Source organism: Ziziphus jujuba, chromosome 8, assembly GCF_031755915.1.
Source record: "Ziziphus jujuba cultivar Dongzao chromosome 8, ASM3175591v1".
NCBI classification, from domain to species: Eukaryota; Viridiplantae; Streptophyta; class Magnoliopsida; order Rosales; family Rhamnaceae; genus Ziziphus; species Ziziphus jujuba.
The window spans coordinates 26,627,178-26,642,405 of NC_083386.1; the positions used below are offsets into that span (position 1 = coordinate 26,627,178).

The 15,228-nt window shown below is 31.8% G+C and overlaps 1 protein-coding gene across 1 annotated transcript; it reads right to left on the reverse strand.

The window, feature by feature from the left end:
• Window positions 1-654: 654 nt before the first annotated feature.
• Window positions 655-8,667, reverse strand: LOC107414667 (uncharacterized). Its single transcript, XM_016022823.4, has 16 exons — window positions 7,582-8,667; window positions 6,118-6,239; window positions 5,922-6,010; window positions 5,796-5,831; window positions 5,481-5,574; window positions 4,959-5,001; window positions 4,771-4,871; window positions 4,270-4,334; window positions 3,645-4,141; window positions 3,462-3,549; window positions 3,218-3,358; window positions 2,256-2,824; window positions 1,860-1,995; window positions 1,711-1,779; window positions 1,484-1,618; window positions 655-1,267 (listed from the first exon to the last, which is right to left on the reverse strand). Exons 1-16 carry the CDS (start codon window positions 7,800-7,802, stop codon window positions 1,154-1,156), a joined length of 2,520 nt encoding a protein of 839 aa, XP_015878309.1. The 5' UTR covers window positions 7,803-8,667; the 3' UTR covers window positions 655-1,153.
• Window positions 8,668-15,228: the final 6,561 nt, after the last annotated feature.

Here is a 15,228-nt window from a genome sequence, read left to right on the forward strand (position 1 = left end):
CAATAATTTTATTTTTTCATTTAAATGTAATTTCTTTTTTTTTTTTCTTACTTTCTTTTCATTTCTTTGGTTCTTTTTAAAGTAAAGAAAAGAAAAGAAAAAAGGTCATGAATTGTTTTTTGATAAAGGGTCATGAATTGTTTAATCGATGTATTTATAACTTGGAAATTACCTCTTTCTTTTTACTTTATTTTGATAAATACTACTTCTTTACATTGAAAAATGAAGGGGGGGGGGGGGGGGGGGGGGGGGGAATCTTTATCACACTAGATCTTGTTATTCGATGTTCGATGATGATTGGCTAATAAAATAACAAAATGTTAAACTACCAACAAAAATAAAAAAACAATCTCCAAATTATGAAGAAAGATAAAGTAATGAAACATGTATTATAAGCCAATATATTTGTGTACATGAAATTATATAATACATTTTGTTTATGTGAAGACGGTCGAACTGACGTGTTAAGAAATTAAGGCCTTTTATTGTTTCAAACTGTGGTTTAAGATGATAAAGTCATCATATGTATTCAATTTTTTCCCAAATTATTTCTGCTTCAAATACATATTCTTTTTTGTACGCAGGGTTTCAAATGCACCTTAATTGTGTTAATCAAACATTAACATAGTAAATCAGAGTCTATAAGAGGGTATAAAGCATTAATGTACTATCAATATTACACAGAATAACTTTACAAATACTACTGCTGTACGAAGAGCGTCTTTCATAGGCTCTGTCTATATATATCAAACAAGTTTTCTTTCTAAATTCCTCCTCATCTCCAAAAACTGTAACACCACACTTTCACATAACATGACTAATATTCTAAAACATTGGTGGCCATTGGTTTTATTTTTTTGGAAGTTGCTTTAAACAGTATCAACAACAATCTCTTAAGCCTCATGTAAGCAAAAGATGACCACCACTCAAGACAGGCCGTTTCCACGAGATAATTTTCACACCTCTAAGCTTAACTGGGGTAACTTTTTTATGTTTTGAGGGTTGGTCTCGGGCTTTTCATTTCGATGCCATATCGCTGCATACCATAAAATGTTGTCTTGCAGATGGACTTTCCTAGCTTTCCCTCAAACTTTCACAGCCTTCCACACAAAGCAATACTGTTGAGTGCATATGATGCCTGCTTTTGTATGATCTACAGGAAGTAAGTTAATTGTTGCTTCTTCCTTGAACCTCCTTCCCCATATAAGTCATTCCACTGTTTCAGCTCATTCATTATCGATCCCTCTGAAGCGAAACTTGCAGCAACCTGTAGTGCAGCATAAGCATATAATTGTTTATACAAATAATGACAAATTTGGTAGGAATGAACAACGAAAAGCAGAAGGTTAATGAACTTGAAGAGCAGATAAATGGGGCATCTTGAAAGATTGCTCTTTATATGTGTCATGGATATTAAGGAATACCATAACATACCCTAGAAATAACATAAAACAATCATGAAAGCATTATCGGCCTAAATTACCTGATTCTTTGCCTGCTTCATATCTTCCATGTTTAAAGGCCTTAGGGTAATTACTTGCTCTTCCTTGTTTTCTTCTTTTGCTGTTTCTGAACTATCTTCTGAGCTCTTGCTCTCTGCTTCTTTCTTCTTCTTTTCCTGGAGGAAAGATCATCATGCATTTCTTGGTGTCAAAAGTGGTAAGATAAAAGAATAGGTTAATCAAGAGCAAAAGCTTCTGATCTAAATACCTTATCTTTCAAACTCTCCTGCTGTAACAACTCTCTAACAGGCCTATAAGCTGCTGTTATGCACAAATTCTGTTTCCAGGAAGTAAAATTTGATAAGCTGATCAAGGACAACAATGATTCATGGCAAGTTTATCAACTAGAATACAAACCTTAAGATCACTTCCAGTGTATCCTTCTGTCATGGTTGCGAGCTCCTTGTAGTCGATATTTTCAACTTTTTCTTTTGCAAGAAGAGTTCTCAATATCATTTCCCTGCTGTCAACAGAGGGAAGTCCAACCATGATTCTACTCAGAACAGAAAAGAATCGGAGTTAGAAGACACGAACCTCATAATATTATCTATGAGCTATTTAAATACTTCAATAAGGTCTTAATGTTTCATGCATGCAGTGTGTATTCAATAATCGATGTTCTGGGGCACTAAACTTAGAAATGAGAGGGAAGTGATTCACTGAAATGATGGTGGAGCTTCCGATGAAATCAAGTAAGATTACAATGAAATAACAGATGATAAAGCTAACAATAAAAGTCTCAGCAATAAATACCTTCTTTCAAACCGCCTAATAATTGCTTCATCAAGGTCAAATGGCCTGTTGGTAGCAGCAAGAACAAGAATACGTTCTCCAGGTTTCGTCAACAGCCCATCCCAATGTGTCATGAACTCATTCTTAATTTTCCTCATGGCCTCATGCTCCCCAGCTCTAGTCCGCTGACCAAGCATGCTGTCTACTTCATCCACAAAAATAATAGTTGGAGAGACCTTTGCTGCAAGTGTGAAGAGAGCTCGGACATTCTTTTCATCTTCTCCAAACCATTTTGAAGTGATAGTGGACATTGAGACATTGATGAAACTTGCTCCTGCTTCATTTGCAATAGCCTTCGCGAGCATTGTTTTTCCAGTGCCAGGAGGTCCAAAAAGCAATATACCTCTACAAGGCTTAAGAAGTCCACCTTTAAAAAGGTCTGGTCTTCGAAGAGGAAGCATGACCAACTCCTGAAGTGATTCTTTAGTCTCATTCAATGCACCAATATCTGCAAATGTCACTCCAATCTCATTTGCAGGGATTACCTCTGGCCTTATTCGCTTCTCAAACTCATTATCAGGAGGAACTTCCTGTACAAGAATCACAAAACTCTAATTAGAAAAAGCCTTGAAGAATAAAAATACAGTCAATCATGGATTAGTCTATTGAAAAAAATAACTTCCCCAAGTCTAATTAAAAACTTAGTAATGATTGGATAGGTCAAACATACAACACAGTTATATGAAATATTCAGGAAACATAAGCATTTTAATGCCAAACGAATATATGCCAGAAGTCAATATTTCACCAGCATTTTTTCCTCATCTTTTTCCCTCTCTCCACCAATCATGTGAAAATTTATAATTTGTTTCAACATCTTTATGCATTCAAAATGGAAATTTTCCATCAACCTAACACAAAATGCTTTTATCTCATAGCAGGTATATCCATCTTAGGTTGAGGATTGAAGGACTTGAGCTTACAGGTGCTTTTGGTGGAGGTGCATTCTCACCATCTTTCTTCCCTGCAGAAACAGATTTCTCCACCTCATTCTTGTTTTCAGGTCCTGCAGTTTCAGACTTTGATTCAGTCTTTGCATTAACACCGTCTTCTCCTTCAGCATCCTGAAATTGAAGATAAAAGAGATACCAATGTTGTTCCACCACAATTAGACTGTTGAAAGGAAGAGTACCAAGATACAAAAAAATTTTGAGAAAGAAAAGAAACCTTTGAAGATTCAGCATTTTTTTCCAGTTTCAGAGTGTCTTTCCCATCAGTTTTCCCTTCCTGGAATATACTGAATCCATGGGACAGACTGTTCCAGATCCATAATGGTAATTAAATAGAATATTCCATATTTTCAGAAACTAGAATATTAGAATTGTTATTAATACATCATGGATTACATACCTCTGTGATGATATAACAAGCTTTCCATTTCGGTATTCTGGATCTTTATTATTCATCAAGTGATATGAGATCGCAGATAAAACAATTTCTTCAATGTGGTTGCTGAGAATCATTGTGTCTGTCTGGCAGACTGAAGCTAAGTCATCACATTCAAGATCATTTGCTGCAAGCACCTCAGCAATGTGATTTTTGTTATCTTGAAACTGGATTAACTTCATGTCCTCTTCAAGTTGAGCTTTCCAGCTGACAAGATGATTCTCATCTTCAGGTGGCGTGATCTCAATATTATATGGGAACAGAGAAGCCAGCCTCTCATCAACTTCTTTGCAATCGTCTTCGGGGTCCAACATCCGGGAGCCAAGTACCAGCACTGACCCTGTAAGTTTCTTTAACATTTTATGGAACAAATTGTATAATCTTTGTGATTGGAGAAGAAGCTTCTCAATATCTCTGACATATAAAATAATTGATCCAGTTTCTGATTTTGAAACCAAGACCTGTATGAAGATTAACATATCCACATTGTAAAAACATTTTGACAGTAACTGGATGTATCATCAAAGAAGATTATGCATAGATATGGATCTATGAACTAAAGAAAGCAACTTATAAGGGATGTTATTACCTTGTAAAGTGACTGTAGGAAAATTTTCTCATCGAAACACCAGTTGCTTGTATGCTTAAGAGAACCTGAAAAAAAATGAGAATCCCTGAGAAGAACATTTTCCTATATCACTAATGTATCATACCAGCGTATTTAAAAACATAATTTTTGCTCCATTTAAGTAATGGAGACACCGTTTGAAGGATTTAAGAGACAGCTCGAGCATGTATAGCAGTACATGGTTTATGAACTTTAAGAGAAAGATGGATTCTCTAAACCAGTCACAAAAGACAATTACAATACAAAAAGTTACAAGAGATGCTTGACACTACATTAAAAAAGGGAATGCCAAAAAAACTGTCTTTTTATCTGGATTTAGTTTTTTTCATATTAAAAAAAAAAAATTAATAATCTGAGGTTGAAATTAACTTGCATAGATGTTGCAAGTAATTTCAATTAATAATTATAAAATCCAATGTTTTTCAATGGTATTTCTTTTTTGAAGAAAATTCTGAAATATACCTGAATTTGTGGGAGCACATTTGGAAGAGAGGCTACTCATATCAGATGCTGTAGATGCATTTCTACGAAGTGTTGAAGGACTATTCAAGCTTTCAGAACTTCTGCACAGATAAATAAAGATCCTAGTTTAAAAATCAAAGCATGGAATGTATCATATATCAGCAGGGATTCCACAACAAAAAACGTACCTTGACCTAATATCCATGCAACTGCTTTGCCGATGTAATGTTCCTGTAAGAAATTTGAAGAGAAAGTGAACAAAGACAACAATTATTAAGTACGTGTTTCACAAAAGAGCATGATGCCATGTTTCACCTTAGGGAAAACAAAGTACAGGTTGTACTTTTTCTACAGAGTTATAGCAATCAATTGAGTATCTTGATACTGTTAATATGAAAGATAAGACCCCCACACAGATTATGATTAAACATTGAGGTCAAACAGAAAGCAACCGCTACAGAAAATGAGGTATTGATGTATTCTGCTGTTATTACCATGTTAAAATCTTGAAAATGAGGTGATCATTGAAAAATTCAATAATATTCTATGTCCAACATTTTAGAAAAATGCAACCAGAAGATATTGTTCATAGGACTAACAAAAGGAGGTAACCAATCATTCATAAGCTGTGATAAATCTGAACTTTAACAAATATGAATCAATAAAGGAGCTTTATTAAAAAGATATCACTTTATGACTTCATTTCGTACCTCTATTGTCCCCACTTGGAGAAAGCATTGAAAAGGAACCAAACAAGTTGGACATACGCTCCATTGTCACCTCTGAGATGGATCTCTTAAAAGACTACAAAAAGCCAAAAACAAATTATAGTTTATTCCATTTGAGCTAATTGGTTAACTTTTGCTTTCCACTGAAGTTTAATATAATGTGGAAGAAGAATAGATGAAGCGCAGAAAAGACCATTGAGTATCAACAACAAAGATACAAATAATAATACATGCATTTAAGCATTCAGAGATACAAAAACATGCACAATTTGGCGGTATGAAGCACATAAATCTTACTGATTCCTTTCTGGCAAAACCGTATTTGCTCTGCATCTGCAAATAAGTAAACAAAACAAGTTATAAGCATGCTGATGATGTATAACCAATCATAATGTAAGGAAGAATAAAATAATACCTAGTTACCTTTAGAGAAAAGTCAGGAATATCCAACAACAGTAACTTTGATTTGAAGCAGTGTGCCAAAGCCTTGGCGAGCATTTGATGGTAAAGTTCTTCAGAAAACAAATTATGCAACCACATTAGTGTAAAACTTGCTTCTTTGGCAAAAATGTACGAAGAATGAAAAAAAAAACTGTGATTATTTCCCTTATAAACATACCGGTTGGTCCTGAGAGCAAAATAGCTCTACTCGCAGGTGAAAGGTTCCGAGTGTGCTTAGAAAAATCAGAGTGCTTTAAATGAACATATGCAGCGTTTGTTAATAATACCCGAGTTCTCTCACTGTCATTACCATCATTAGAATGAGGACTTTAGTATATAAAGAGCACGAAAAATGTTGCTTGAGTCGAACACATTTAAGTGAGATAATTACATGAATAGGGAATTATTATAGTATATGCACTTTGATTAAGTATAAAAGTTTAAATATCTCAACATGTCCAAACACAAGATCAAAAATAGCTAAATGGATAATCTAAAGTTCCAAGGACATGAATGAGAAGACCTAAACCAGAATATGTTCTGGGATGTGAGGTATTTTGCAAGTTAAATACATGAAATAGCTCATATATCAGAAATTTTCAATCTTTTGACCTTGATTGACATGCAATTACTACGCAAAGCCTGATAGACTTGAAGAATCACAATATCTTTAAAAACACACAAATTAAGTGAAAAAGTAGAAAGTACAAGCCTAAGCAAGATTCCAGGTTTACTGAAGTCAAATATAAGAGAGGCAGCAGACCAGAAAATTAAACAAACATTGAGAGTAAAGGTAGAATTACTTATTAAAAAGTCCAAGGTCCTTTTGAACTATGGTACATGGTGAACGATGATACATAAATATCTCATGTTTGGATGAAGATGAAGAAAATGCCGCTTAGAATGGTTAAATTTTTTGATCCAGCAATCATAGGGGATCACGAAATTTTATATGGTGTAAATGAATATCTTAATCAGACATAAAATTTTATATGGTGTAAATGAATATCTTAATCAGACATACTTAAAATAATTTTATATGGTGTAAATGAATATCTTAATCAGACATGCTTAAAATGCAAAGCCACAACAGATTTTATCCTTGTGTAAGTCCTGGCATCCAAGACTTTTGAGACCGATTTCCCCAAATAAAAAAGGCAGAACTTTATTGCGTTGAGCAACAAACACTAAAACAATAATAAAAAACAAAGCAAAAATAAAATTGAAGGCAGAAGGCTCTTGATGTATAGGGATCAAAGATCATGGAAATTGAACTTAACATTAACAATATGATAAAAACCCAAGATGAGAAACCCCAAAGTTTATAACAAAAAGAAACCCAGTGATAAAGTCAAACTACTAAAAACTCAAAGAAAACTACCAGACTAAGATGATCAAAGCCAACTTGTAAATAATTCATGAAAGTACAAACTTTCACCCAGAAATAAAAACAAAAGAAAACAAAAACTCATGTTCTTGAAACATTTGAATAACTAGATTGGATGGTGGATTGTAAAATATTATAGAATTTGTTGTCATACTAAATATTCACAGCATTCTACAATTATAGACACAATAAACCCCGGTTCCACATATCCTTGAAAGAGAAAAACATAAAAGTATAACAATTTCTTCAAATTACCTTATGTAATATGGAAACTTTTCAAATGTAACTTTGCTATTTCTTCCATCCACCACCTGCCTCATCAACTCCTGCTCAATCAGCTCCTCAGAAATCTCATCCGGCGATCGATCATCCCCGCTTACCCATTTGCTTACTCTCTGCCCAGAACTCAATCCAAGACCCACACCTACCCCAACCCCAACACTCAGAGCTGACAAAATAATGTGTTTCTGTTCCATCACACCCCCAACCTTCCCTTCAATTCCACCACTATTCTCTTTCTAACCGATCTCAATGAAGCAAAAGCAACAACCCCAAGTGAAAGTATATGTAAAAAGCCAACTTGATGAAAAAGAGAAAAAAAAAAAAAAAAAAAAAAGTCTCTTCCTTGGCCCAACAAAAAAGGACTTGTTTGCCTGCAGATTCGTAGAGCTGCCTTAAGAAATATCAAGAAAATGCGATGAGATTCAACACCACAAAGTTGATCATGAAAATGGAAAAGAGAAGATTCAAAGAGCCTTGAGGAACCCAAAATGAAATGGGTTGGTGGGATTTTTTTTTTTTTTTTTTTTTTTGGACAAGAAGAAAAGCTAGACTTTTTTCTTTTTTTTTTTGGTGTTTAAACGTCCGAATACAACGTTAGTCTAAGGTTCTTGACAGGTTTGTTTGAGCTACTATTTGGTTTTTTTTGGCCCTCTTCAACTATTTATAGCATGCTACACTGATGGACGTTAATAATGCTCCCCAGAAAAAGAAAACGATACATATATATATATATATATATATATATATATATCATAATATATATAATTCAATCCTGGTAAGCTTTTTTGACTAACTGGAAATTCCGAGACTTTCTTCTTTTCTTTCTTTGCACGGTTCTTCTTTTCTTTCTTTCTTGCTTGTTTGTTTTCTCTCTTTCTTCTTTCTTCTAGTTCTTGTTTTGCAGAGTTGATTAAAAGCTCTTTTTTTCAAAAAAACTAATAATAATAGGAAAATTAAAGTAAAGATTAGGGCCCCTAAAAAAGTTTAAACTTTTATTTTATGTGCTGGTTTTAAAAAATACAATTTTTTGGTTCTTGTCTGCATGATTATACAGAAGAAAACAGGGGAAACCAATAAAGCCAGTACCCCGCTTTTTATTTATTTATTTTTGTGCCACGACTTCGGTTGGCATGGGGGCACTGCAATGGTCCAAATCTTATTTCCATTTTCTTCTTCTTCTTCTTCTCTCTTTTTTTTTTTTTTTTTTTTTGTTTAATAAATTATCAAATCACACGCCTGAAAATTTGAGAATTCCATAAAATAAAATAAAAAAATAAATAAAAAAACCTCTTTCTTTTCTGTTCATCTCATGGGTAATTTCTACATGTTCCAACATTTTAATCCGAGCTGTCATTCCAAATATATATATATATATATGTCAATTAAGATGGACATGTACATTTCATGTTTGATTGTCATAATAGATTTTACAAGTTGAATCAACTTGCTCGTCGATGTACTACACCATCACAGCTATCCTTCACATTACAAAAAAATTAAAATAAAAATAAAAATACAGCTATCGTTCATTAATTTTTGATGTTAACTTATAGAATGGAAGAGTCAATTTGTGTGTGAAAAAGAGAATTCAAGAAAAATTCAAGTGAAAGGCAATTACCTATGTGGAAGAGATTATTATATTAATATATGATATGGAAAAGTATTCCAAATTCAGTTGAATCACTTTTTCTTTATGATTGTTATTATTTACCTTTCGGTCACTGCTTTAGAGAGCACATGGAGGACTCAAAAAGGTATTTTGCGCGCTTCTTTCTTTGTTTCTTTCTTCCAAATTTATTGCTTTTTTTATTTTTATTTTTTTTGACTGTTATTTAATTTTAAGCAGCCACTACAGAAAAGTGCCAAGAGACTAAGAAGGGGCGGCTGTAAAGCTTAATTCTACCGTGGATTGACTCTCTATCTCGGTTGATGCAGTGTCAGCAACTAAAGTTTTTTGATTAATTTCACACTTTTCTCCTCAAAATGTTCACCAGCCATACACTTGGCAGTATCTCATAAACATCTTGACAGAATTATCAAATGAATATTTTGGGATTCACATATCCAATCACATTTACTTTTTATTTTTTATTTTTTTGCAAGTTACAATATCATCTACTTCAATCAAAAAAACAAAAGGAAGATGTGTACTCATAGGCTTGATTTGCAGTAAATACACTAAATGTACATTTATAGGTACAAAATTCGAAATTTAGTTTGGGAGAAAATCAACTCTCCCCTATTTGTAATTAAAAAAACTCAAAAATGAAAAAGAAGATATATTATGAACTCGCCTGCCACCTCATAGCATGGGTGTGATGGACTCAACGTTTAACTAACCTCACTTAATACATTTTCAATCCTATTTACAAATTATATTTTCTGCTTTGATAAGTGACATCGTCCAATGCTAACCTTAATTTGAAGAACATAGCTAATAATAGCAAAATTTTACAAACTATACATATGTTAAAGATAAAATTTTGCAAATATTATGTATGTAGTTTCTACATTATTTCTTACAAACAAAATTATATATGAAAGTAGCGAATTAAAGAAATAAACTTTTTTTTTTTCATTTTATGGAGAAGGAAATTAACAAAGGAAATAAAAATGGTCATATGATAGGCAAGTGTATATTTGTACATGCAATGCACTTACAGAGAAAAAGAGTCAGAGTGGAATTTGGTATGAAAAATGAAGGCAATGAAAGTGAAGTGTGTGGCTTTTGGGCTTTACCTTCGGTCATCAAAAAGAGAGTTGTCAACAGAGTGAGCAGTGAGAGCGCTTATCAACTTATCAAAATGGTGGTATAATAAGAGCATCTCTATTATTTTTCAACAATGGAGGTTTTAGTAAAAAATGAAAAAAAAAAAAAAAAAGAAAGAAAATTACTAAATTAATAAAGATTCCTTTCAGCTTCCAAGCATCTTCTTTTGTCCATGAGGACCTTTTCCACCTCAGCATCACATGCTTTGGTCCATAAAATCTTTTTCTGCGACATTTTGATTCGTGGGTTACACGCAATGCCACTACATACTTTTTCACCACTTTTGTTCTAGTCATTGCAAAATCACACTTAAAAGCTTATTTCAAAAGGAACAACTTAGTATGTAAAAATAATTTTTTTTTTTACAGTTAATTAATTTAATACAGAAGGTAAAATTTTGAAAGCAATTGAAAGTGTTAAGTGGTCCTAGTCAAGAGAGACATTCTTCATTTTATGCATTTCTATATTTCAAGGGGTCAACTTCATTGGCTCCATCAATTTTCTATTTACTGGGTTCTTTTTTTGGGTTTAACATCTTGCTCTTTTAAAATCCTTCACAAAACAATTACATTTAATAATTCGCTACATAATTTTCTCTTTCTAACATGATTTTGCATCGGGAATTATATATCAATCATAAAGGAAACACAGTTGTAGAAAAACATATATCTTGAAAGAATGTGGTGGGGAATTATCAATCTATTATTCAAACTATTAATTATTTTCTAACAATTGGATGTGATTTTTGTCCTCATTAAGGCAGCATATACTCTTCAAAATCTTGATCACGTGATTTTGTCAATTTAATCAATATCTAAAACAAACAAAAAAGTAATTATATGCTAATTATATATTGTTGTTCTTAGTATATTTGTTATCTTTCCCAATTTGACAATACGGCAGAAATTAATATATTTAAATGAGGTGGAAAATTCACAACCGTACACATATATAAAGCCAGTTGTATCATTTTCTGCTTAAACAACGAGGTTTAATTGTTCGAATCACTCTCATATTATATAAAAAAAGAAAAAAAAAAATAAAACCCTTGTTGGGAAATTAATTATTTGTAGCTCCAAAATAATCGGGTAAAGATAGAAGAGAGAAAGTAATATAATTCATTGAACAATATTGCTATTTAGCACAATGTGTGAATGTGATGAAAAGCATTTGTCTATTTCTTTTGCCTTTTCTCTTTTATATGGAAGCCTTTTTTACTTTCTAATATTAGGTTTCTCTGTCAGATATGTTGCTTATGTCTCAGAATCTTACAAACGAGTATTACTTTGCAGTTTGAATCCACATGCCAATATTCAAGAAACAATTTTATTTTATTTTTTTCGAAAAGAAAAATAAAAAAATTGTGGGGGAAGAAAGGGATCAGAAGGGTTTTGAGGGTGATGTTTTTGATGCATTTGCTACCTTACTGATTAGCTAAGTAACTGTGCTGCTGGCCAACCAGAAAAGTAAAAAAAGTATTTCAAAAGTTATCAACTTTAATAAAGTTTATGAATTTAACAGAGTCATCCACTAAATAATTTATACTTTCCATTTGCAGAAAGGTTGAATCTTTGAAGATGTAGACAGAAACCAGATCTTCAATCAACATTAGCCAATGGAATTGCACATCTGTCAGCTGTGTGTGTACCAATAATGAAACCAATTCATTCTAGCCGTCCATTGGATGCTTAATTAAATTAATAAAAATATATAAATTATGACACTGAAAAACCCACGAGTTTAGCAATATAACACAAAACTCATTGGGAATATATATAAAGAATTAGTTAAGCTAGAGACTTGGTTTTGCTTAAATCCCAAGCTTGCCAAATAGTGGGTGGCAAAGCTTTTTAGTGAATAGTGAATGATAAGTACAGGGGCTTGAGCTTCAGCACATGGTTATAAAAAAACAAACAACTTGTTTTTTTGGTAATTAAAGAAAAAAATAAAAAAAACCCAACAATAACAACAAACGAACAACTTGTGAGTAAGAGAATTTTATATTGATGATGATGATGACTTGGCCTGGCTTATTTTCTGCTCATCAACGCTAATAATTTAAGTTGTTGTATATACCTAACCGACTTAAGTAATAATTAATTTGCACATTAATTGAAAATATCATGGTTTGTCATCCATTCATTCATAGCCTTAATTTAGCATATCTATCTATCTATCTATCTATATATATATGTTTGATGTATATTATATGGAAAGTGTTACGGTATAGTGCAAATATTTACAATTTTTATTTTATGAATGTTTATATCAAACAACAAATAATATATTATTTAAAAAAAAATCACGTAATATGTTATTTGATATGTATTCAAATTATAAAAAATTGTGTATATATGTATATTATGAACTGTTCATAAATAATATCGTTATATATAATAAAACTCAAATTATCATGTTGTATAAACTATACTTATATTTTATCACGTTGATCTCTTTTAGGTAGAAAACACAAGAAATACTTATAAAATCCATATATAATTAAAGAAAGACAAGAAAGATAAAAACAAAATGAAAAAAAAGGAAAAAATAGAGAAATAATTGCCCATTCCATGAGGAATCCATAGGAATTAATTTGCCTTTTGCATGCTAGTAGAGAAACCAGTACACAATGGCGTGTATAAAACTTAAACCCATACTCGGTTTAGTTCGGCCAGATTGGCCCAGGCAGGAATTGCCGACCGGCTTTTCTTTGTTGTTTGTGGCTCCAAAGCTAATGAGTGATGACACATCTAAAGAAAAGGACCTGACTCTCTCTAGGTAGGTCAAAAGGGTGGCAAACAACAATTTGACAACCATTGCACTTTATTTAAAACCCTAATAGATAAAAAAATAATAATAATAATAAATAAATAAAATAATAAAAATCTAAAATTCATTTCTGTATCACCAACTTCTTCTAAAAGTGTCATATAAAAGTCCATGAAATTGAAAGCCATTATTATTTCTTCTATCATTTCATTTCCTCACTTCTAACCAATAAAATTTCTTTCACCCCAATAAGAGATGACCCCCCACCCCACCCTTTATTTATATGGTATGCATGCCTATGCGCATGTACATAAAGATTAGACCCCACCATGCCAAGCACAGTACAAAACAAAATTCAATGTTGAAGAGCCGTCTTTTTCAGAGTAACAAAAACTGCACTTTTTTTTCTTATAGAAAAAAAATTCTTGTTAATTTGTTGCATGCCATGGTAGCTTTCAACTAAGAAGAAAGTACAACTTAATCTTTCCTCATCCCTTCATTCATACGCTGCTTATAAATATCTGTATCATTAATTTCTAACTTGCCCCAGTTGTCAACATTGAATAAGTTTTGTCTCAATTTAATTAAATAATTCTGAAGCTTTAATCTTTAGAAATTGAGTTGTCTATATCATACATAGTTAGTGGCTATTTGTCCATCTTTCCAAGCACCTCTCAAAGTTTTGGAGAGTACTTTTTTTGCCAAGAGCTTTTTCATCTTATCATGAATGTTTGAATCTGTTTCTTCTTAATTATTAATTATAAAATATATGTAAACCCTGATTGGAAAATCTTCTTCCACTCTCATATTTAATCACTTGCTTTAATTGTAATTATGTCTTTTAGTGTGTATACATATGATAATATATATTTCTTGTATAAGTGCCAGTAAAATATATGACACGATTGCGGTTTGGAGCAGACAATAATCTATGTAGGGTTTAGTGGGCTTCTTACTTACAAAATGTAAGAGATTTTTCCCTTTGATTGGTAGATGCGAATCTAACTATATTGGGTAGGGAAGAAAATTATAAAGAAGAAAAAAAAAAAAATGGTCCCATAATGAGCTGCTATAAAACTATTCTAAGTGCTTAACCCTATCGTGGTAAAAATTATTGAATTTTCCCATTGTCACACCAATCAATCCTATGATTTTAACTATATTTTTATGCCATGAACTTACATATGTCAAAATTATACACATGTGGCTTCATATAATTTGGCATCGAGTAGGACTTCTATGACCATAAATTGTACCCAAAAGTGATAAAGTATTAGATAGAGAATGGAACTAAAATAATCAAATATAGCAGTGACATCTTCGGTCCAATAATTTAACAATAGAAGAAAAACATGTTCATGACTAGGAATTTGTTTGGTATTGATTTTACAACTCTCAAAAAAGATGAAAAAAAAGAAAAAAAGAAATTGTTTCCTACAATCCAGAATATCATTATTATTATTATCATTTTTTTAATTTGCAATGCCATTATTTGAAAAAAAAAATTAAAAAAAAAATGAAGTTGCAATGTGGCTTCATATAATTTGGCACCAAATAGGGCTCCTGTTTTTACCAAAAATAATCACATCTTTAGTCTAGTAAATTAATAATAGAAGAAAATTTAAACACGTTAATTACTAAAAATATGTTTGATATTGATTTCACACCTATCAAAAAAAAATAAAAAAATTGAGCTAATGAAGATTTTTCCACAACGCATGTAACATTTAGGTGTTAATTGGTAATATGCTTGGTTTTTAGTTTTTTTATTTTTATTTTCCTCTACTTAATTGTATGTAATTCATTTATTTCAAAATATTAATTAGTGGTAATTAAAATTTGTTAGACATCTAAATTAGTTATAAAGTTGTAGAAGGAAAAGAGTCATAAACATTAAGGGGGATGTATTTAATTTAGAATTTGAAGGATTTTAAAAGTCTTTTAAAGTTTTGAGGTATTCGATTTAGATTTTAAAGGAGTCCATACAAGTCTAATGATATTCAATTCAGATTTTGATGGATTTTATAAAAGTCCATTAAAATCTAAATGTATTCAATTAGGACTTTATAGAATTCTTTTAA